The sequence below is a fragment of the Botrytis byssoidea genome (assembly GCF_014898295.1).
Source record: "Botrytis byssoidea strain MUCL 94 chromosome Unknown BBYS_007, whole genome shotgun sequence".
NCBI classification, from domain to species: Eukaryota; Fungi; Ascomycota; class Leotiomycetes; order Helotiales; family Sclerotiniaceae; genus Botrytis; species Botrytis byssoidea.
The window spans coordinates 1209150-1229575 of NW_024065848.1; the positions used below are offsets into that span (position 1 = coordinate 1209150).

The 20426-nt window shown below is 42.9% G+C and overlaps 7 protein-coding genes across 7 annotated transcripts; 4 read left to right on the top strand and 3 right to left on the bottom strand.

The window, feature by feature from the left end:
* Nucleotides 1–28: 28 nt before the first annotated feature.
* Nucleotides 29–1809, top strand: EAE97_004424 (uncharacterized protein; the record flags this gene model as incomplete). Its single annotated transcript, XM_038874936.1, has 3 exons — nt 29–944; nt 1085–1294; nt 1352–1809. The coding sequence occupies 3 exons, from the start codon at nt 29–31 to the stop codon at nt 1807–1809; spliced, it is 1584 nt and encodes a 527-aa protein (XP_038734380.1).
* A 2275-nt stretch (nt 1810–4084) lies between these two features.
* On the top strand, nt 4085–4939 carry EAE97_004425 (uncharacterized protein; the record flags this gene model as incomplete). Its single annotated transcript, XM_038874937.1, has 1 exon — nt 4085–4939. The coding sequence occupies one exon, from the start codon at nt 4085–4087 to the stop codon at nt 4937–4939; it is 855 nt and encodes a 284-aa protein (XP_038734381.1).
* Nucleotides 4940–8980: 4041 nt separating this feature from the next.
* Nucleotides 8981–10923, bottom strand: EAE97_004426 (uncharacterized protein). Its single transcript, XM_038874938.1, has 3 exons — nt 10694–10923; nt 10520–10645; nt 8981–10453 (listed from the first exon to the last, which is right to left on the bottom strand). Exons 1-3 carry the CDS (start codon nt 10772–10774, stop codon nt 9062–9064), a joined length of 1599 nt encoding a protein of 532 aa, XP_038734382.1. The 5' UTR covers nt 10775–10923; the 3' UTR covers nt 8981–9061.
* A 1257-nt stretch (nt 10924–12180) lies between these two features.
* Nucleotides 12181–13995, top strand: EAE97_004427 (uncharacterized protein; the record flags this gene model as incomplete). Its single annotated transcript, XM_038874939.1, has 4 exons — nt 12181–13274; nt 13342–13630; nt 13685–13788; nt 13839–13995. The coding sequence occupies 4 exons, from the start codon at nt 12181–12183 to the stop codon at nt 13993–13995; spliced, it is 1644 nt and encodes a 547-aa protein (XP_038734383.1).
* Nucleotides 13996–14057: 62 nt separating this feature from the next.
* Nucleotides 14058–14341, top strand: EAE97_004428 (uncharacterized protein; the record flags this gene model as incomplete). Its single annotated transcript, XM_038874940.1, has 2 exons — nt 14058–14155; nt 14185–14341. The coding sequence occupies 2 exons, from the start codon at nt 14058–14060 to the stop codon at nt 14339–14341; spliced, it is 255 nt and encodes an 84-aa protein (XP_038734384.1).
* A 1322-nt stretch (nt 14342–15663) lies between these two features.
* EAE97_004429 (uncharacterized protein) lies at nt 15664–17537 on the bottom strand (the record flags this gene model as incomplete). The annotated part of the gene is made up of 3 exons (XM_038874941.1): nt 15664–16657; nt 16711–17322; nt 17437–17537. 3 exons carry the CDS (start codon nt 17535–17537, stop codon nt 15664–15666), a joined length of 1707 nt encoding a protein of 568 aa, XP_038734385.1.
* Nucleotides 17538–17784: 247 nt separating this feature from the next.
* On the bottom strand, nt 17785–19516 carry EAE97_004430 (uncharacterized protein). The gene is made up of 3 exons (XM_038874942.1): nt 19046–19516; nt 18543–18970; nt 17785–18491 (listed from the first exon to the last, which is right to left on the bottom strand). Exons 1-3 carry the CDS (start codon nt 19332–19334, stop codon nt 18279–18281), a joined length of 930 nt encoding a protein of 309 aa, XP_038734386.1. The 5' UTR covers nt 19335–19516; the 3' UTR covers nt 17785–18278.
* Nucleotides 19517–20426: the final 910 nt, after the last annotated feature.

Below are 20426 nucleotides of genomic sequence, written 5' to 3' on the forward strand. Positions count from 1 at the left end.
CCATCCTCCCCAACGACAACCCGCCAAAATGAGCGCTAGAGAAAAGAAACACGCGCCGAAGTACTCATCTTCTCGAATCGATCTTGCGCATTCGCTTGCGCATCGCACTGCATCCACTTCCATCTCTATCTCTGGATCTGGATCTGGATCCAGGTCTACAAATACGAACTCGCAAGGCGGAGATTACGATTCCTTCCCTTGTACTTCTACAACATCGCAATCGCAATCGCAATCTTCCTTGGCGGAAACAACCGCACCACCACGCGCTCGACTCTCGCACTCTAGTCTGCAATCGACCACTCATTCAGCCGCCGATCCCCAAAGAAGTAACAGACCCATTCCAACCACCCATTTCCATTCACATTCTCGATCGCGCTCACGCTCACGCTCCAACACTCCCTCTCCCCCCTCCTACGATCCTTACGACGAAGAAGACTACCCCCCCCATCCTCACTCCTCCACCTCCGACGAAGAATCAGAGTCGGAAGAAGAAGAAGAAGAACCCCTCCCTCCAGACTCCCAAATCCACAACCTAACTACCACACTCCTCCACACGCGCGAAACCCTCCATCTTCTACAAACTGCGCATTCTACCCTCCACACCAATTACCTAGCCACCGATTCCCAGTTGCGCCTCCTCCGATCCGCGCATGCGAATTGTCCCAGTGCGGCTGAGGTGCAGAGTCGTGTGGGTGCATTGATGTTGGATCGGGATGCGTTTCGCGAAGCGTATACTGATACGATGGGAGAGATGAGGCGGAAAGATGAGGAGATTATGGCGTTGAGGGGTCAGGTGAGGGGATTGAAGGAGTGGGTGAGTAGTAGTGGACGGGGTGGGGTAGGAGGGGAACAGGTTACAGATGAGGTGGTTGCAGAGAAGATGCAGTGGATCGGGAATGCGTTGCAGAATTGGGTGATATCGAATTTCAGGAGGGGGAGAATTGGTACGTTTGGAGCTTTATTTTGACACGGTTATGTTGGGAGAAATTTCTGAGCGCATGTTGAGCAGGAAAATGTGTGAATATTGTACTTCTATTGACAAATGTGGTAAAGTACCGTGTTAAACTAAGCTGACTTGTAACAGATTTAGAAAAGGGTTCACATGAGGCGCGGCAACAGTTGGAGCATTGGGTACCCATGTATCAGCGTCTAGCAACATCATCTAAAATCAACTTCATACAATCCCTTGTATCAACTATATTAGTGTTTGATATCTTCCAAGCATATTTTGTTGGTCTTCCAGAGCAGCAAGCCATGGAAATTGCGAGAACGGAAATGACTTTAGGTTCTTATGGTGAGCAAAACCATCTGATCGTTAGTCGAAGTGAGAAGAACTGATCGAAATGTAAAGGTCCCGAAGATGCAATGAATCAATGGCGATCTACGACGCTCGGGATTCTGTTGAAAGAAGCTCCTGAAAAGCTTAAATCGGAGACCACCACTGTTGTCAATACCGTTGTTGCGCAACTCAATAGTTTGCTGGATCCAATATTTGATGTTCAAAGTACTGAAGCTAGAGACCAATCGCTAAAAACCATAATTAATGCCGCTATTAATCTTTCACGATTACTGCGAGTTCAAAAGGCAGTGTTTAGTATAATGATGCCCATAATTGAGGAACATCAACAAACGAAGTTTGACGAGGAGAGAATGGAAGATATTGGGGGAGAGGATGAAGATACTTTGAACGAGCGGGAAATTAGCTGCGTGACGTTTCCTGGAATCATGAAGGCAGGGGATGAAAACGGGGAACGAAACCATTTGGTGAATGTTGTTGCGAAGATGAAGGTGCTTTGCGCTCCTGACTGATGGCTAAGGAAAAAAGTCACATCTTTATGACCGATTACATATGAAAAGATACCCATGGAAGAGGGTGGAGAATTAATCTCTGCTACGCCGCCATGTGACTCATGCCGTCATGCAATGGGCATGGAGAGTCTTGGGTGATAGGTTGGGCTATATCTTCAGATTATAATCCAACAGATATATTGGGAGAGTTGTGACAATTCCAACAAACAAACATGCATACTTGTGCATGTATACGTGTACCCAATATAGGATCACACATAATACCAGATACCGTGATTAAACGTCGAAGATCGTCGTCTTCACATGCAACCAAGTAATATTTCCAATTTCCATCATAGCTCGAATCTGAAAGCGGGGTCATTGAGGCTCTGTTGCTCACTAAGCAACCTGTATCCTTCAAAATCATTGGTAAGTGTGGGGTTAGGGAACGAGCCATGCGAGGATAACCAATTTTCAATGTATATGCTTGGAAGTTACCCACAACTGTACATATGGCGTATGTGTTTGCGTCAATGTTTTAGATTTATGATTGACGATGGCCTTGATACCAAATTTGTGTTCTTCCCGAGCAGTGCTCCGGGTCATCAATTTGGCTGCTATCGTTGTCTCTTGAGACCCAAATCAAGAGATTGCAGCGCGTACTGCAGATGTCGTATGCTGCCTCGAAAAGCAGTGCATTGGAAATAAATCTTGGCGATAACGTATGAACTCATTTAGGGTTCATATATCGATGGTGGCAAGGAAGGCATGTCACAACAGAAGCCTCTTGTATTTGGAGTAAAGATAGAAGCCAGCGACCATGTTAGCATTAGACAGAACTCCTTAAATCCGGTTGGCTTTAATGATAGGCAAACGATTGGGGTATGGAATAGATGCCGCTTGAATATGAGTCAAAAGCCATGCTAGGTTGACCGAGTATACATAAACGTCGAATAGGAACGTTGAGAATGTGCTGCCGTAGCTCGTTTGAATTGGTCGTGGTCTGATGATCCCGCATCTCCATGAAACAATTTTCCCTCACCTCCTCAACAGCATGGTTTTCGTATGAGTTATGCCCATTCCATAGTGTGAATGCGCAATCAAGAAGCGGTGTGGGGTTGCGTGGGTGAACTGATCGATAGCTATCGTGGAACCCTTTTTCAAGAACCACTAGATTTGTAGGATGGTCGGGTAGCTACACGCAGCAAATGCAAGAGCAATGCGTCGCATGCCATCACATCACATCGCTCCAGTAATTCAAATTCGCATGATCCATTTGTTTGGGTGAGAGTTCGAAGTATGTATGCATACGCTTTTGCTTACAGGATTGATGTGTAACAATCCCAAGATCCATGTTATCCTTGGATGGGAGCGTGGGATGTGGGATGCGGATGTGTTGTAGCTTTAAGGGCCGATGGAACCTTTGCTCGCAAAGTGACGAATAGGTGACGGTTCTACTGGAAAACGATTTGTTTTCTGTCCGTAAGAGGACGTAGAAGAAAAGAAGCGATGCAAGAAATTTCGGAAAGAGAGAAATGCCCCGAAGGAAGTCCATGAAGTTTGAGCCTCCATGCTAGAGAGATATTTACGTGGGTGGGATCAAGATTTCGACTTGCTTCTTTAATAACTTGTGTTCCCTCCGCCTTCAATTTGCTGTGGTCAGCGACTTGACCAAATATCGTCTATACCTTACTTCTTCATTCCCCCGAACGATAAAAGCGATACCTCAATTGTCGGATTCGGGTTGCCAATTTTAGTTGTTCGTTGTTGATTATTTTTCGTAAAAGACCAGCAGCCGTTTGTTGCACCAAAATCTGGGGAAGAGAACCGGAACCATAAAACCTCCACGCCACTTGGTTAGAGCTTCTTCCGAGCTTGTTAAAGTCAATTCCCAACATTTCCCCGCAAATATCGCGAAACATTATCAATCCCTAGCATAATTATCTAAAGCGATAACTACCACTCAAAATAACCAAACTTCAGATCAGACTACCAGTTCCAGGTCAGTATATGTCGGCTTTTTATTTGAACATGAAAAGCTACTCCCATAACCTTTATTTCTCGTCGTTCTCATCGTCTTAAGCCCTCGATCCTGACACTCGTCATGTAATTTAGGGGTTCATTCGTTTGTTTCCAGTGATCGACAAGCCTGTTCTTATCTTATCGACGCTCCACCTTTCCCTTCACTGTCAACCTTATCCATCAAATCCATCATTTGTATCGAAGAACCTTGATCATTATCATCAAAGTGACCAGTTGGGAAGGTTACTTCTTGACCTGCAAACCTTGATATAAGATGGCAACTTACGATGATGCACCCATTGGCCGCTACCTCAATGACTCCGAAGATCCTTTCGCAGGTCTCCTCTCAAGTAAGCATCGTCTTCCCCGACAATTCGCAAATGAAGCGTACGATGCCTCAACATGCTCAACTATCAGCCAAGATTCCACATCAACCGTATCGCCCTATAGCGAGAACGACGAAAGTGTTTTTAGCATGCAGTCTCGAGGGTCATACACAACAGCTACCAGTCGACAATCCATTCAATCCAATCCTGTAGCTGGATGGAACCTCCCAATACCTCAAATCTCCCAAATCAACACTACCATCGTCCTTCCATGCGAATTCATATCGATAGATTGTGGAGTAACATTCCGTCCAGATGATTTCGAAAACTGGCTTGCGCATAGTCTAACGCATTTCAAACACCTTGCTCCTCCATCGAGATGCTTGTGCCTTTTCTGTGATGAGGAATTCGAAGACACCAACGATTCGCATAGTAATTGGCGGGATAGAATGATGCATAGTCGTGATCATTTCCTTGATGGAAAAACAAACATTCGGCCAGACTTCCTAGTAATAGAATATTTGCGGAGGAATAATCTGATGGATAAAGCGGATTACATTTTGGCTGTACAATATACCGAACGTCCATCAGTACCGAGTCTCGTACGGAAAGGATTTGAGACGCCTGAATCAATACTCAAGCGGGATAGAGAGTCCAAAGTTCCATGCGATCTGCAGAAGGAAGAGCGATATCGCAAACGTTCGCGTCATGCACACAAAGGGACAGAAAGACAGAGCTCAACTTTTCCAAGGAAGCATATGCCAGTAGCGATCGAGCATTCAGAATACACTCGAATTCTCTAGCTTTCTACACATATGCAAAGGACTGTCCTTCCAATCCCGAGAGAATATTTGGGAACCTATGCGTTCTTATATTTGCGATCCCGAACGTTCTGTGGCTGTGCGGAGGGCGAACTTTGCCACTTATTTCTCCAGTTGTTCTGAGCTCTTCGTACTTTGTGTTATTTGAATGTTCTCTCGCCGAATGAGTGAATTCATATGCGGGTTCCCTTTTTGATGCAGGAACACAGGCGCTCACCGTTCGCCTCTTCGACAGGGCGTATCTGCTCGTTGCCTAAGCACGGTAACCTTGACCCAATAGGACACCGAGTGGGACCAACCAATGACCTTTTTTGATTGCGCAGCATTGGAGTTTTATCGGTAGTTTTGTTTTGTCCCTTTTGAGATTTTCAAATTTCGCGATGCTGGATCATGGTCGAAACGAAAAGCCTCTTGAACGATTTCTATACCCAAATGTGTTTCTTTCTTCCTTCTCTTCTTTCTTTGTTCCCCGGGGGTGCATATGTTTATATGCTATACGTTTTGGATTATGATGATAAACAACACTTCTCATGAGTTATGTTGATGTCGTTATGAATAAATAGACTTCACCAGCAATTTTTGTCTTTTGCCAATCGTGCATATATTTGTGGGGCTAAGCATTCTTCGGTGTCTATAAATGGTAAGATATTCTATGGGAAATAGTTCGATCGGATGTCATCTTGTCATCCTTCTAGGCAGATGAATGAGATATATTGAACGCTGTCCAGGAAGTCGTGCATTCCGATATCCTACCTGGGAAAGTATCCCAGCCACTCAAAATCATACCTACGTGTTGGGATAGATTAGATCGTCAAATAACCATGCATGGGAAATATTTTTTGGGAAGCTTATGTTGTAGGGCGAACAGCGACAGCCTTACATACTGTATTAGCGGTAGAGCCCTTGTCATCATGCCACCCGAAGTGGACATTTTGAAGCCATCGTAACCTCCCAAATTATGGCCTTTCCAGCCATACTCAACTGACAAATGACGATCGTGCTGAGTGATATCGGGTCTACAGATTATCAGAGCTTCTTATTCTCAGTTTTACAAAATATAACGGGCTGGCTTTTTTGCCCGAGCCTAGCCTACTTATCTAGGGTTTTAACCCGGCCACGCATTTAACCTTATGCACAGACTTCACACGTCAGACCTTCTAGAAGCACACCAATCCTCTAAATTTTCGTTGCGGTACCTTTCATCGTGTAGTGTAACATGAGATTCTCTTCCAATCATACTTGGTATCTTGACGATAGGGCTCTAAGTGTGTGTGGAGAATAATACACAGCCTCATTCGTTTGTATGGACTTGGCGCTCGGTGAACTAATCAAGGGGGCGGAGGGGGCCGAAATTTAGTGAAGCGAATAATGATCTGATGGGTTTGGATGGATTGCGTTTCTTGTTATTGTTTACCTTGAAATAGTTGATTGGATATATAAATCTATCTTCTAGTGATCGCTATTATGGACTGTAGTGTTTATGTAAAGATTCTCGTGTCTCGGAATGCGGTAACGACACGAATGGATCAAGAAGTTGAAGAGTGTTCATAGAATATTATCTGTGTTCTATGACAATACTCTTCAAAGCCATTGAGTATTCTATTTATCAATTCTTGTAGCTGTCAATTTGGTGTATCTTTATTTTGTATAATATCAGCTCGAGTAGTGTAATATACACAGAAAAGAGAGATAGTCGATGTGATATTCTGTGGAATATCTGCCATGCTGGGAATGATTGAGATGTATCATGTATGGGCTATTCCTACACAGGATTGAATCTCGTAGTCTGTAGCGAGGAGCGAGAGGGTAGGGGTTGCTTGGTGTTTTGGTTCGATGTTGGGGATTATCTAGACTTCGTCTCTCTTCTCTTTGGTCTCTCCGCTATCGTTGCTTGCTCCGCACCTTCGACAATAGGTGCTACGAATATCTAGTGCTGTACCGAATCTCAAAACTCCCGTTTCTGAGAAGATATATACCATTGTCTTCTTCCACTCCTTAATATAATATCGTAAATATCAAATACTACAATAACACTATAATCGATACTAACATCTTGCATGACCAACCTTTCCACTTTCAACTCTCAAGCGAAATAGCGACACCATTGATATCATCATCGCCTCTTATAACGTTTACTTTAGTCGCCTCCATCATGTTGTGCTCTATCCTAAAGTCTATTCTGTTTCCTCGGATCTATATCGCTACAAGGATTTGCACTATTACTGTACAGGCTGGCGGGCTGGCAAACTCGACAATCTGATACTTAAGGAAAGCATGTATGTAGTACTCTGTATTACGGAATTGGTTTCGAATTGTTCACATCTAAGTCGAAAGCGCTGAATGGGCTGCGCAAAAAAGATTTGTGTGAGTGGGGTTGTCTTTTAAGGTATACGCTTACTGGAATATACCAATTTATGTAATCTAGTGGTGAGGTCCCTCTTCGGTTTTATGGTGATATTTCTCTATTTGGCAAATCTCATTGCAGGGTAAGCTCGGTATGGAGTGTTTGAAGATACTCCGTGGTTAGGAAGAGTTTGTAACATGAAAATCGATTTTTATGTGCATACGAATATCACGCATTTGCCTATTTTATAACAATATACTTTTCCTTCAAGACTCCCATCGCATTTAAAATCCTTGAACAGCCAATCTGTTCAACGAAATCCTTCATAACCCGTATTCAACCTGAAATAACGTGATATATAACCATATATCTTTATTACTTCGACACATACGACCATAGACTGAGGAGAATTGGGCATCCCGTCCGCTCTGCCATACACAAGCCTCAGATCGGTAGATTAGTAGTTGGGTGGGTGACCACCAGCGAATCCCTACTGTTGTATGTTTTTGTCTTTCAGTTTTGGCGGTAGACTGAAAGAAACGTGGCTGGCAAGGCGAGAATGCTTCAGTGATTCATAGGTAGGTGAAGGAGGAGAAATGTGGGAGGAAGAATTTGGGCTCAGTGAGTAGGATTGTGAATGCTCATTCATGCTTTGGAAAATTGTGCTCTAGTAGGTAAGTAGGATGGAGGGCGACGAGGAGGTAAAGCGCGTGTCTTAATGCTACAACCAAATTTTTGAGACTGTTAAAAGTTTCTGAAATGAACTTATGTTATTCCATTATGCCTCAAGCCAGTGCTCTTAATATTGTTACTCGTATTCCGTACGTTGTTTCGTATAGTGGATGTATCGATTTTTTTGATAAAATTTACATAGATAATGTCGATCTACATATCACCAATGATGCCTATTCAATACTACTTCAATGTTGAATACCACCAGAAATCACTAGAATACAGGAATTAAATCTGGAATGAGCATTCCTAGTCCATTTCGGAATCAAAATGGGCATTTCTAATCGAATTCCCAATTGTCCACATATTCCTAAAAAGATTCGATGTATTGAATGTCTATAGCCTCCTTCTTCATATTTACGAACTATAGCATTAAAAAGGCTCATTAGGAGCCACCGTTATACTACAGTGATCTAGTACAAACCCTACCTCAGGCTTAATATGTTTCCAGGGTGCTTTCAAAAATATTCCGGACGACTATGACTATATGAGTGTAGTGAGTAACTTAAATTCAATAGCTACTGTATTATAGCCCTAAACTAATACGAAAGAGACTAGCTCTTTCTGGTATCCTTCATATAACTGTTGCGATACGAGTGAATATACGCACGTGAGCGCTAGCTCACTAGCGTACGCACGTATTGCATATAGCTTTCATAGCTCTAGAACTTAGAATAGAGGAGACATAATATCAATAAATACAGCATACCTATTATGAAAACATGATAATCACAACCGAGGTGATACCAACAATAACCTTGGAAGGACTACTATTCCCTTTATATAGCTATCTCTTTAGGCAAAGTATGATATATATATTTAGGACCTACAATAGTAGATGCTACATCATCCGTATCCTTCTCAAACCAACAGTGACGGTATTATTATCACACGGCAGAGAAGTTTTGTTCAAAAAGTGCTTGCTGATTTATCCTGCACAACGTCTAATAAGTATCAAAGAGGGCGCCAAAGGCACTCTATAGCCATGTTCCTTTAGCTCACTAAAATCGGATTATGTAATTTTCTAATCAAGTAAACGTATCCAAGAACTCCAGAGCACCTCCCACTAGATGAAGACTTCCAGTAATCAACACTACCGCTTCATCACCATATTTTCTTTCACAATTGTTATCACCATAACCATGAGCTGCACATCGAATAGCCTCTTCGACAGTCCGTACAACGGTCACTGCGGATTCTCCTCCACTAATCTCAGCCCAGTACGTTGCCGATTCATGTTGTACTTTAAGATCTTGAATCGAACCTCCTGAGTATGTCATAGAGACACGTTCAATATCGGGAGCTGAATTCCCTTCCCACAGAGTATTTGTACAAAAGATCGCTTGATGAAAAAGCGGCTCCCCACAAGCGAACTGCGAAGACGATGACGTCATGACCTGCCAAAGATGATGGAGTAGCGCCTTTGCATCCTTGATTTGTTGATTAAATATAAGAACACGCCGAGCTTGTTTCTGTGCTGTCATGTTTTTGACTACCCAAGGCCCCAAAACTCCAATACTTTCTAAGGTATGAGCACCGTCCAGTAGCCAACGGATTCCGTGATTGTGCCGCGTCTCACATCGCCCGGGCCATTGTGCTTTTTCCAGACCCCGACGAAACTTCTCGGGTAGTGGAGACCGCATTAATGTCGCTGTGTCTGTAATACCACTAAATCCCATGCGGGAAAGATGCTTTGCGACTACTGCCACCGCCAAGCTAGCATTTATGCGTTGGAAATCACCTTGAAGACCAAGCTCGATGGACTCAAGATCTGGATGTGGCGTAACGACATGTAGATCTGCGCCTTCATTAACTGCTACAGCTTCCAAAACAGCCATGGCTGCTGGTTCTTGTGACGCCGTAAACACAGGAACTCCTTTTTTCATGATACCTCCCTTAGCCCATGCAATATCCTCTATCGTGGAACCAAGTAGATCGGTATGCTCTATTCCCAAACTAGTTATAGCGCAGACACTAGGTTGACGGAGGATATTGGTTGAGTCATGGCGTCCCCCAATACCGACTTCTATCACGGCCGTATCAACTTTCTCTTGCATAAATGTATGGAGACTCATCATTGTGACAAATTTCCCAAATGGTGGACTCTGAGTGGGTTCTCGGCTATCTAAATCCAAGCGATCCCATATCTCTGAAGAATACTGCACAAATTTCTTTTCTTCAAGAGGGGTATCGGTGAAAGCCGTTGACTGTGACTGTCGAATTCGAATACGCTCTCGCACAGTACGCATATGCGGCGATGTATGCATCCCAATTTTTCTCAAGGAAGCTGGTCTTTTCTCTCCAGGGTCACATCCATCGCTTAAATATTCGGATAATATCGAGAAGATAAATGATGCCGTGGAACCCTTACCTTTAGATCCGGCAATGTGAATTGCGTTTAACACATCGAAGTCAGCAGGCTAGTTGTGTGTCTCATTGTTAGCTCTAGTTCCATCAGATGATAGCAAGGAAACGAGGGGCATCACCTGATATCCTATTCCTTCACACCACTCTTCCATTTGCTTCAAAAGAATGCTTCGATCTTGAACTCTCATCATGTGTTGTTGTGACTCGAAGTTTGTGCGCAGAGTGTTAAGATGATGGAGGGCATCCTAGTTATTTGTCAGCTTTGACGATAGTCAGGAAGTTTGAACACAAACATGATAGAGCGGTTTTGATGATTGCAACGCATCAATTTGGATAAGAGGATCAAGTTGCGTTACGAGCGAAACTGAAGACATTTTTCCTGCGTTATAGACTTGAGACAGCGAATACGCCCTATTTATTATTTATCTTGTAACACACAAGTGGGTAGCACAGCTGAATACAAGCGTCGAAGATCTTGTTAGTGCTGCGGGTACGTATGTCAGGAATTTAACCATAGCTCGCCACACCCCAAGTCATTATGTGGTAAAATAATTGCAGAAGACATGTTTTCTGCAAAAATTGTTGAAGGTGGATTAAACCTGCAGACCACATGAACGATTGAAAGAGATCTGCGTCTAGCTTAGCCGCATCCGCGGGTGTTATTTTATGGTCGTTTTGCTTTTGTGTAAAATAACACGAAATGTCACATATGTCTAGTTTTGAAAAGGCTAGATTATACTGACAGCTCTACATTGGAAACTTATACGCGAGGTAGAATCATACGCGAAGCCAAATACATCTGATATTAAGCTACCAAAAGCAGTACGATTTACTATCTTCGACCCTCACCGAGATACTTAGGCATAGTTGCGATTTCGATACCTGTCACATACTTATAACGGAAATAAAATTTAGTTCAAATTTTTGAACAATATCATATTAGATCAGCTCACATGAAATGTTGCGTCTATTCAAATCAGCCCTAACTCAAATCGATTAGCCGCAGTTCAGTAGTGCAATGAACGATTTCGCCCACCCGACCTATAACTGTAGCACGACATCTCACGGTTGCTAAAGAGATGTCTTATTGGATAGGTTCACTTGTCTAACGGTAACCCAAAAAAAATTGGTTTTCAGCTCTCATTATGATGTTGAAAAGCGACATGACTCACGAGATCTCGACAACTACGTACTCGGTGAAATTTCTGACCAGGGCATGACAACATAAATGAAATAGACGAAAATTTATGTAGGATATTGAATTAATGATATAACTTTCGGATCTATGGAAGGGAACAACTCTGAAAAAGACTACCAAATCTGATCTAATATTTTACCAGTATTGAAACTTTTGATAAGATTCCTATCTGAAATCGACTTGGCATTGAAATTCAAACTAAATTAGTTCAGCTCCATTTTCCTGAAGAACTCGTCAGAATTTCAGTCAGTAAGTATTACGAGTAGCTGATTCGTTTGTCAAATCCGGATCGGGACATTGAAAATTGCTTCACAAGCCATGAATGACGTGTCATGCGGGGTTTTTGTTCAAAACGATTTCTTCATCTACAGTAATTTGATTTCAGAAGTTATTGATTGAAATCTATAATTTGAATATCGGATGAAAATACGATGGAAATAATCGCATGACTCGCCATTTCAGCTTTCAGCTTCCGAGAAGATTTAAAATGCAACTTAGGACGCAAGAGAACATAAGGAGCTGAACATCTCTTTCATCTCGATCTGCTAAAATCTGCCTTTCCAAATTCATTTGTTCATCAAAATGCAATGCTTGAATCAACCATCGCTGGTCACTTCGAGATGGACTGCCCCCATTCCTTTTAGCTCCCTGCCATATTTTGTGTTTGGTGCTCCGCATGAAAATCTCGGCTCAAGGAAGTTGATTATCGATACGCTCCGCCCAGATGACCGATCTTTGTGCTTAGCAGAATACCGTGATCTCTCTGTTCGCATTGCAGTGGGTTTGAGACGACTAGGGGTCCAATCAAAGGATATAATTCTATGTCTTTCAGGTAATGCAATAACATACCCGGCTCTTTTGATGGGCACCATCATGGCGGGCTGTATTTTTGTGCCTGGACAGCCTAGTTACGGACATTCAGAATTGGAAAGGCTACTCACAGTTGCGAAGCCCTCGGTAATTTTGACTCAACGGGCGCATCTGGATATCCTGTCGGAGGCTGAACATAAAGTTACTTGCCCAGCCTTAGAGAGGAAATCCATTTTTATTTTTGATGATGACATTCTTGATAGCACGGGTAGATCATTCCTCAATGTACCTCACTGGCAGGAAATGGTGGGCTCTATAGACGAGAAGGTCTGGGAGTATCCCAATGTTGAATCCTCACTTGATTACAACAGTACAATTGTCATAATCTTCACATCAGGTACAACCGGGCATCCAAAAGGTGTTGAGATTTCTCATCGCAACTATATTTCAGCTGCCATAAGCTATATGCAGCGAGTATCTCTCCATCCTGACTGGCAGCAGTCGATGAAAAATATAAGCAAGGGTATCAATCAGATTCGTGTTTTAGGCGCGCTCGGAATGCACCACATCCTTGGTCAAAGATCCTATAGTGTTATCTTCCCAAAGCTTGGAGTTCCACTATATCTCCTGTGCCAGCCAAGTTTGCAGGATATCTTGAACGCCGTGGAAACTTTTGAGATTTCTGACGCAATAATTAGGAGTTCCATGCTTACGGAAATTGCGAAAGCCCCTGCTTGTAATCTTGAAGAAAAGCTGCATTCTTTGAGGAGAGTGGAGGCATCTGCAGCTCCAATGGGACAACTAACTAAAACAACACTGGAGCAAATAGGCGTCGGGAGAGTTACCCGAGTCTGGGGATTGACTGAGTATGAAATTTTTTCCCATCAAAGAAACTGACAGTGTAGATGCTGATCAATGAATGGTCGTTTTTAGACTTGGATTGATCACTGGTCATGATATGATGGCTTGCTCGCCGTCTGAATCGGTTGGGGAACTCCACGCCAACTTTGAGGGCAAGGTAACAGATACCAGTGAGCGTAGTCGGATCGTGAACCGTAATACCATTGGTGATATTTGGATCCGTGCACCTAGCCTTAGCACGGGGTATTATCGTAATCCAGAGGCTACCAGTGAAGCTTATGGAGCCGATGGGTGGTTCTCTACCGGAGACGTCGGATATGTTGATGAAGATGGAATGTGGTATATTGTGGATCGTAAAAAAGTAATATGAACCCAACTGAAGCAGAATTGCAGCGAGAACTGATATGAAAGATAGGACTTGATCAAAGTGAACGGAAACCATGTAGCACCAACTGAGCTGGAAGCCGTGCTACTTCGTCATCCAAAAATTGTGGATGCTGGAATCACCGGCGTTGCGGTGTGAGCCGATCGTATCTTACCATCTGGAGGCTATTAACAATTGAACACAGATACCAAGATGAAGGACCACGTGCATATATTGTAACCGCCCCTGAATCAACATTGTCCGCTACTGAAGTTCATCATTTCATGGCCGATAAGATTGCCCATATAAGTATCTTTCTGGAGGCATCTCGTTCATTACAAGTATCCCGCGGAATTTGGTAATATTGCACCAGCCGTCTCTCTAGATCAGACCAAAAGCTGATAATGTACAGAGCGGAAAAATCATGCGTGAACAGCTGAGAGAACTGGCGAAAACGGAACTCGGTTACTTTAAAGGGCACTACCATGGAATACACGCAGTGTCCCCTGGGCTCGCTTCTCTGTAATCTCTTGCATATATACTTTCAACAGAGAGAAGTGCCATAGACCGTGTCGGCCTGCAGGCTCCAGAGGAATAGCAACCACCAACGAACAAACACAACAGCTTACAATTGACGAATTTTCCACCACCAAGTACAAAACACAAGAGCAATATAAACAAAAAGAAGTCGGACCGTTGAGGGAATAGAACAGGATCAAATATTGAGCCTTTCATTCGCACGACGTTCAGCTGCATTTGACAAATACTGATCAACTAATACTTACCAACCAGCAGGCACTCGACCTGAATTCACCTTCCCACGGGGTTCTAATGATTATTTGTACGTGCAACCTGATCTTGAATACTGCAGATGAAAACAGTCGATGGTTTAAAGAGAAAAGTGGTATCATTAAGCTTATCAAATCAAGGTTCAGATTCGGAAAGAACGAAAATCAACCTTGACTATACTGGTGGAGCAACCAAGCTGAGATTTATTTCAAGTCAAACAATTAAAATTTATATAGTGTCGTACTGAACTCCATCTAAGGGAACATTTGGTGTCATTAATAACTCTCATAAATTTATAAATGATGGTTGATTTATTATAAAGTTCATTGGGGTCATCAATTTTAGCCTTTTTTTTCTCCCACGGCATGTGTACGGCTATGAAAAAAAAAGTTAACACACGTGCACCGGAACGGAACAACCTTCATTCCTCGCGAAAATTTTCACCCCTAATGGAAAAAATATCAAAAGCTTCAAATCCCCCTCTTCGAAAATACATCAAAAAGCGAATTCAAAAAAAAGAATCATTTGAAGTGAATGGACTAGCGGCGAATCGAACGCCGGACCTCTCCCATGCTAAGGGAACATTATACCACTAAACCACAAGCCCGTTTTAGATATTGCGAGGTAAGTTAAGAGAGTATATAATGGGAAGAATGTGGAGTGGAACAAAGGAAGTAGATGAAGTGGATCGATGCGGATATACTCCGGAGCTAGACGAGAAGACCCATCTAGCGCAAGGGGTAGAGAAAGATAGGTACTTGGCTCGAGACTCAGTATACTCTTTGTCTGTGAAGGTTGACTTGTTTTATTATAGTATATATACCTAGTCTGTTACTCCGTTCTAATGACTTATAGCCTTTGTCTGAAATTGCGAGATATAAGAACCTACGATTATCAAATCAAACACTTCTTGAACTTCCATTGATCGTTATTACAGCCAGCCTTGACTATTATTAGAGTTGATACAACTCGCTTAAATCAATCTTCACGACATCCTAGGTACTATCTGAAGGAACTTTACATTCAGATTGAGCTTTTGCAGGGGACGAAGACACAATGAAGCGAGTGAAGAGTGGAAAAGATGAACTATAAGATTGTAAAACTAAGGTATAAAAAGAAACGCTACCTGGAAAAGCCTATAAAAAGGCGTGTTGAAAGACCCCGCTCACATATTTGCAAATTTATAGTTGATGATATGCACCACTTCCTCAATCTCAACCATCATATTCCATACTAGCCTTCTAAGCTTTATACAAAGTATCCAAAAATCCACTCGCCAATTCGACCACCACGCTCTTATTTGGCAAACTACCTGCAACTCCATAGAGGGCCGCTGAATCTCCCAAGCTCTTTCCCTTTGCTCCTTTACCTTCCACAATTCTGACTCTCTCCTTCTCCTTCTCCCCTTCTACAACGGCTATCAAGTCTTCGACTAATTTCTCCCACACCTTTACAATCGGTAAGGTCACAGCTACGTGTATAGCCGGTGGGTTCTGCAACGAATTGAGATGCCATCCCTTTCCTGACATAGCATCGGCAATGTCATAAATATCGAGTGTCTTGGACGTGAAAGCTACGACAGAAACAAGTGGTTTACCGAGTACGTGAAGATCGGCGTTAAGAGATGGGTTTTCGTTTATGGCATCGATGATCTTTTTGGTAGCTCCAACAATCTCGTTACAAGAATTGATGTAGCCAGTTTCTCCAACGCTCATAAGTGAAGCCCAACATCCAGCAATGAGAGCACCTGGACGAGATCCGGCAATCGATGGAGAGGCATATACACCACCTGACCAGTCAGGAGAGATGAAGTATTGGTAAGTTCTCAAGGCTGCAGTGCGGTAAAGAACAGTCGAGTTGCCCTTAGGGGCAAAGCCATATTTGTGAGTATCGCAACTAATACTTGTAACACCCTTGAGACGGAAATCAAAGAGTTCTGTTTCAAAGCCAGCCTTCTCGAGGAAGGGGACGAGGAATGATCCAAGACAACAATCGACGTGAAGTGGGATTTTACGTTTGACGGCGAGCTTGGAGAGACCGGTGATATCGTCAATCAGTCCATGAGGGAAGTTGGGCGCGGATCCAACAAGCAGAACAGTATTGCTATTGATAAGGCGAGATACGCTTGGAAGATGGACTTGATAAGAGGGAGCGGGACAAGCGACGAGATGAATTTTGATTCCGAAATATTGACCTGCTTTGCGGAATGCTGTGTGTGCCGTTTCTGGCAGAATCCTGAATATTGGTTAGTACAAAAGTGCAAACGGCATATCCATGGATCTACTAACATTTCCGGCTCCTTTACACCCCTCTCGGCATAAGCCTTCTGTCTTGCACTTAAGCAAGCCATCAAAATAGACTCTGTACCGCCACTAGTTGTAACTCCGGCAGCTCCTGGAGGAGCATTAAACATCGACAAAACCATCGCTACTATTTCCGCCTCCATCTTCCTCACTCCGGGGAACACATCTGGGTGAATGGGATTCGCGACTGTAAACTTTCCAAATGCCTCTGTCTGTAGCTTCATCAAAGAATCTCCTCCATGATACACAGCACCCGAGACAAATCCATCCTCCCATCTGGTATGATCCATATTGGCCAACATCTCCAATTCCTTCATAACCGTTTCTTCAGACCATCCTTCCTTCGGCAGCGTCAAATATCTTACCACGCCTGGACCTGTCGGCACCAATTTGTCTTGTAATTTCGTGATTGCTTCTGAGACCTGTTTTTGTACTTGAGATCGTACACCGGGTGCTCGTAGGAATAATCCGTAGAGTGTTCTGCGAATTGAGATATATGCGTCTGCGAAACTACCAAAAAGCCCCCTTCCCTTCAATTTCAAAAGACCCTTCCTTGTCCATCTCAGTAAGAACAAAAAGAATACGATATTTCGAAGTCTGCATTACCAGAAATATTATCAGCAAAGGTTGTTCCATCAGGCACAAGAAGCAAGCACATTGCATAGCTTATCGCATATACGGTGGGTCCAGAAGCATAGAATAAGTACATACAAATCAATGTTTAGAGCCAGTAACTGGCTACTACTCGATGAACCTTTTTTGACGGTGAAGCTATTGCGCAAGCTCACGGGCATTCTCGAACTGCCGGGCATCTTGCGGGACGGATGGTCGGTGAGTGGTGAGAAGGAAGATAAAAGTTGGGGTGGGAGAGTAAGATAAAAGGCAGAAGGCCAAAAGTCGTCGTCTGCATCGGGGGTTTCATTTTCCTTGATTCAATTGATGGAGATGCCGAGGATGTTACTCATCACATGCTTGCTTCTTTATGCTCCATTTAAGGTCTGCCCTTGTAAACTTATTTCTGGAGAGTTCAAAGATATCTAATATATGATCTATCGTCATTAAAAAGTGGACATGATCTGTCAAATTTCTTCATTATGAGTATTTGATGATATACGTATCAGATGATTATGTTTGCAATGCTACATGGATATACTAGGTGCTGGAGGTGCTAATTCAACGCTACAGACGAGAACAACACACTTCAATGGCCTCCTACATCATAGATTGAAATCGTTATAGAACACAAAACTATATCGAAAACTTCGCAAGTATTGAAAATACAGTACATTGACTGCCGGGGTATGTATGCTTCAAATAATATACAGAAGACAAAGTCTTGCTTCCCCAAGAAAACTACATCTGCCAGCATCAGCGATGTCCATATTCCTACAGACGTCATCGCTGGTATTGTACAATTATGCTTCATGCTCTTGTGTTGTACGCCTGCAAACGCCTTGCCCGCTATTCGTAGATCATAAGGGCTTCTATAGCCCTAACTATGCTTATATGTTGATGATGAGGATTTGATTTGGTTATCGTAGTAAAGGGTTGGATCATCGTGATGCAAAGACAGTCCGCCATTGCCTTGTGTATTTCTCGGCCTCTTTTCCACAGTCTCGTCCTGACTGGTCGCAACCAGGTAATCGAACAACGAAGTCTCCATCTTTATACCCTTCCGCCTCATCCGAATTGTATGCATTCATTATTTTCTGCGGCACGAGTGCCAACTTCGACAAGATCGTTGGATGCCATTGTACGATGTGTTCCTAATTATTATAAGAATTTGAACTTGCCCAACAAAACATGGGTCCACTTACCAATGCATGAAGATCTGCTTTCTGAAAGTTGTAGGAACGATACAGAGGGTCAAACCATGTGTCGAGGAAGAATTTGCTCCATTCCCCCTTTCTGATAATAAAACTAGCCTGCGACAGACCGTCTTTATCCTGAGTGAGAACTAAATCAACGTTCTCGCCTTTCAAATTGGGAAACGTCTTGATAACACTGTCCGGAGGCACAATAGATTGATCTTTGATCATCAAACTTTCCAAGCGCTTTGGAGCCATAATGTGATCTTCGACTTTCAGCGCAGGGTTCATGATGAGAGCATTCTGCTCCAAAACCCAAATGTATTCGCTATGTGGAAATTTTGATAAGGCGTGTCGTGCTGCGGGCACTTTGGACCATGAATTCGGCGATCCTTGAATATCATAGTCTCCAATACTGGGGAAAAATGTTGCATATCCTAACAGTTGTCAATTCAATTCTTGCTTGAAAACCAGAACAGCAAGTTGTAGCCATTCGCAAAGCATCTGCTTACCATGTTTCCTGGCATATTGAATACGATTTTCCTTTACGCTGTCCTGATACTCTTTACTATATCCCACCGTATCCAATACTGTGACAATTACAACCGGTGGAGTTCCCGATGGTACGCCATTTGCTCCCCCAAGTATACGTGAAAGTATGAAGAATACCACCACTACGGCACAGGCACCTAGAACTATCGTCTTCGCCCTACTTCTGCGTAGCATTGGGAAACGTGAGGACCGTGGCGCGAAATATGCTGGAGGGTTCGAGGCTTTCCTCGAGGGGTATGCCAAATGCATTATGTCGTATGTTCTGGACCCCTTAGGCACCTGCTACAATCGTTACAGCTTTTGGCAATAATTGTAGCCCCAACGTCGTACGGGACTTTTTTTATATAGCAGTTGATCGCGATGCACAGGATGCTGAAATTGTTGCGCTGTGTCCTTTAGTATTTCACCGTTATGGTGAACACTTGGCGCGATGAGTGGAGATACCAGGTTGATGGCAGGGTCCTTTGGGGAATCGAGATTAAGGTTATTACGAGAAAATAAAATACCTAGGTAGTATATCAATCACAAAAGAGAATGCTTCAACGTCAACTTCATGGGACAATGAGATGAGAAGGAAGGAAAGTGTCGTTGCCGTCCTTGTGAAAGTAGGAAGAAAATTAGATTAGGTTATTTCAAGGAGATTTGTTCTTGGCTTGAGGTTGAGTGGAAGTTTTTAAGAAAATGATTACTAGGTAATTTTGAACTCTCTCCTCCTCTCCTCTCCTCTCTCTCACTCTCTCAGATGAGATGTAATCAAACTTCGAATTTTCAACCCTTGTGAATCTTAATTTTGATGGATATAACAGATAACGAAGTAGAAAATAAGATTAAATATATATAAAATCATTTATATTTCATCCCTCTCTTTCCTCTTCTTTGTTCTACAAACCACCCAAGGGATGAAAAGTATACCTATATGATACCTACCTCAAATATCCCGTGAACGTTTCCGGATTTCTTCATCTGACGAGACGTTCTACGTATAGATTAGGGGGAACCCAATATTCTATCAACATCTGACGACTTCAACATCGACATCGACATATTCGTTTCAATCTCTCCGGGAAGCTCTGAAGGAGATGGCAATACTCATCAAAACAAACATCTATATACTGGACAACTACTTTTCGATTCCACATCTCTGGCTCGTACATTCATCTCATCAGAAGATTCCACAATTGCGTCCAGCCATTTCTTCCAAAATAAGGCTCTTTAAGCTTCTTATTAATTTTATTAATAGAGCTCGGTATGCCCTGTGCTGTCAATCCCAAGCTTTTTGTACCATGCAACATGCAATGATGCCTCGAACATGCACACTAAAATGTCAGAGTGGCACCGTGG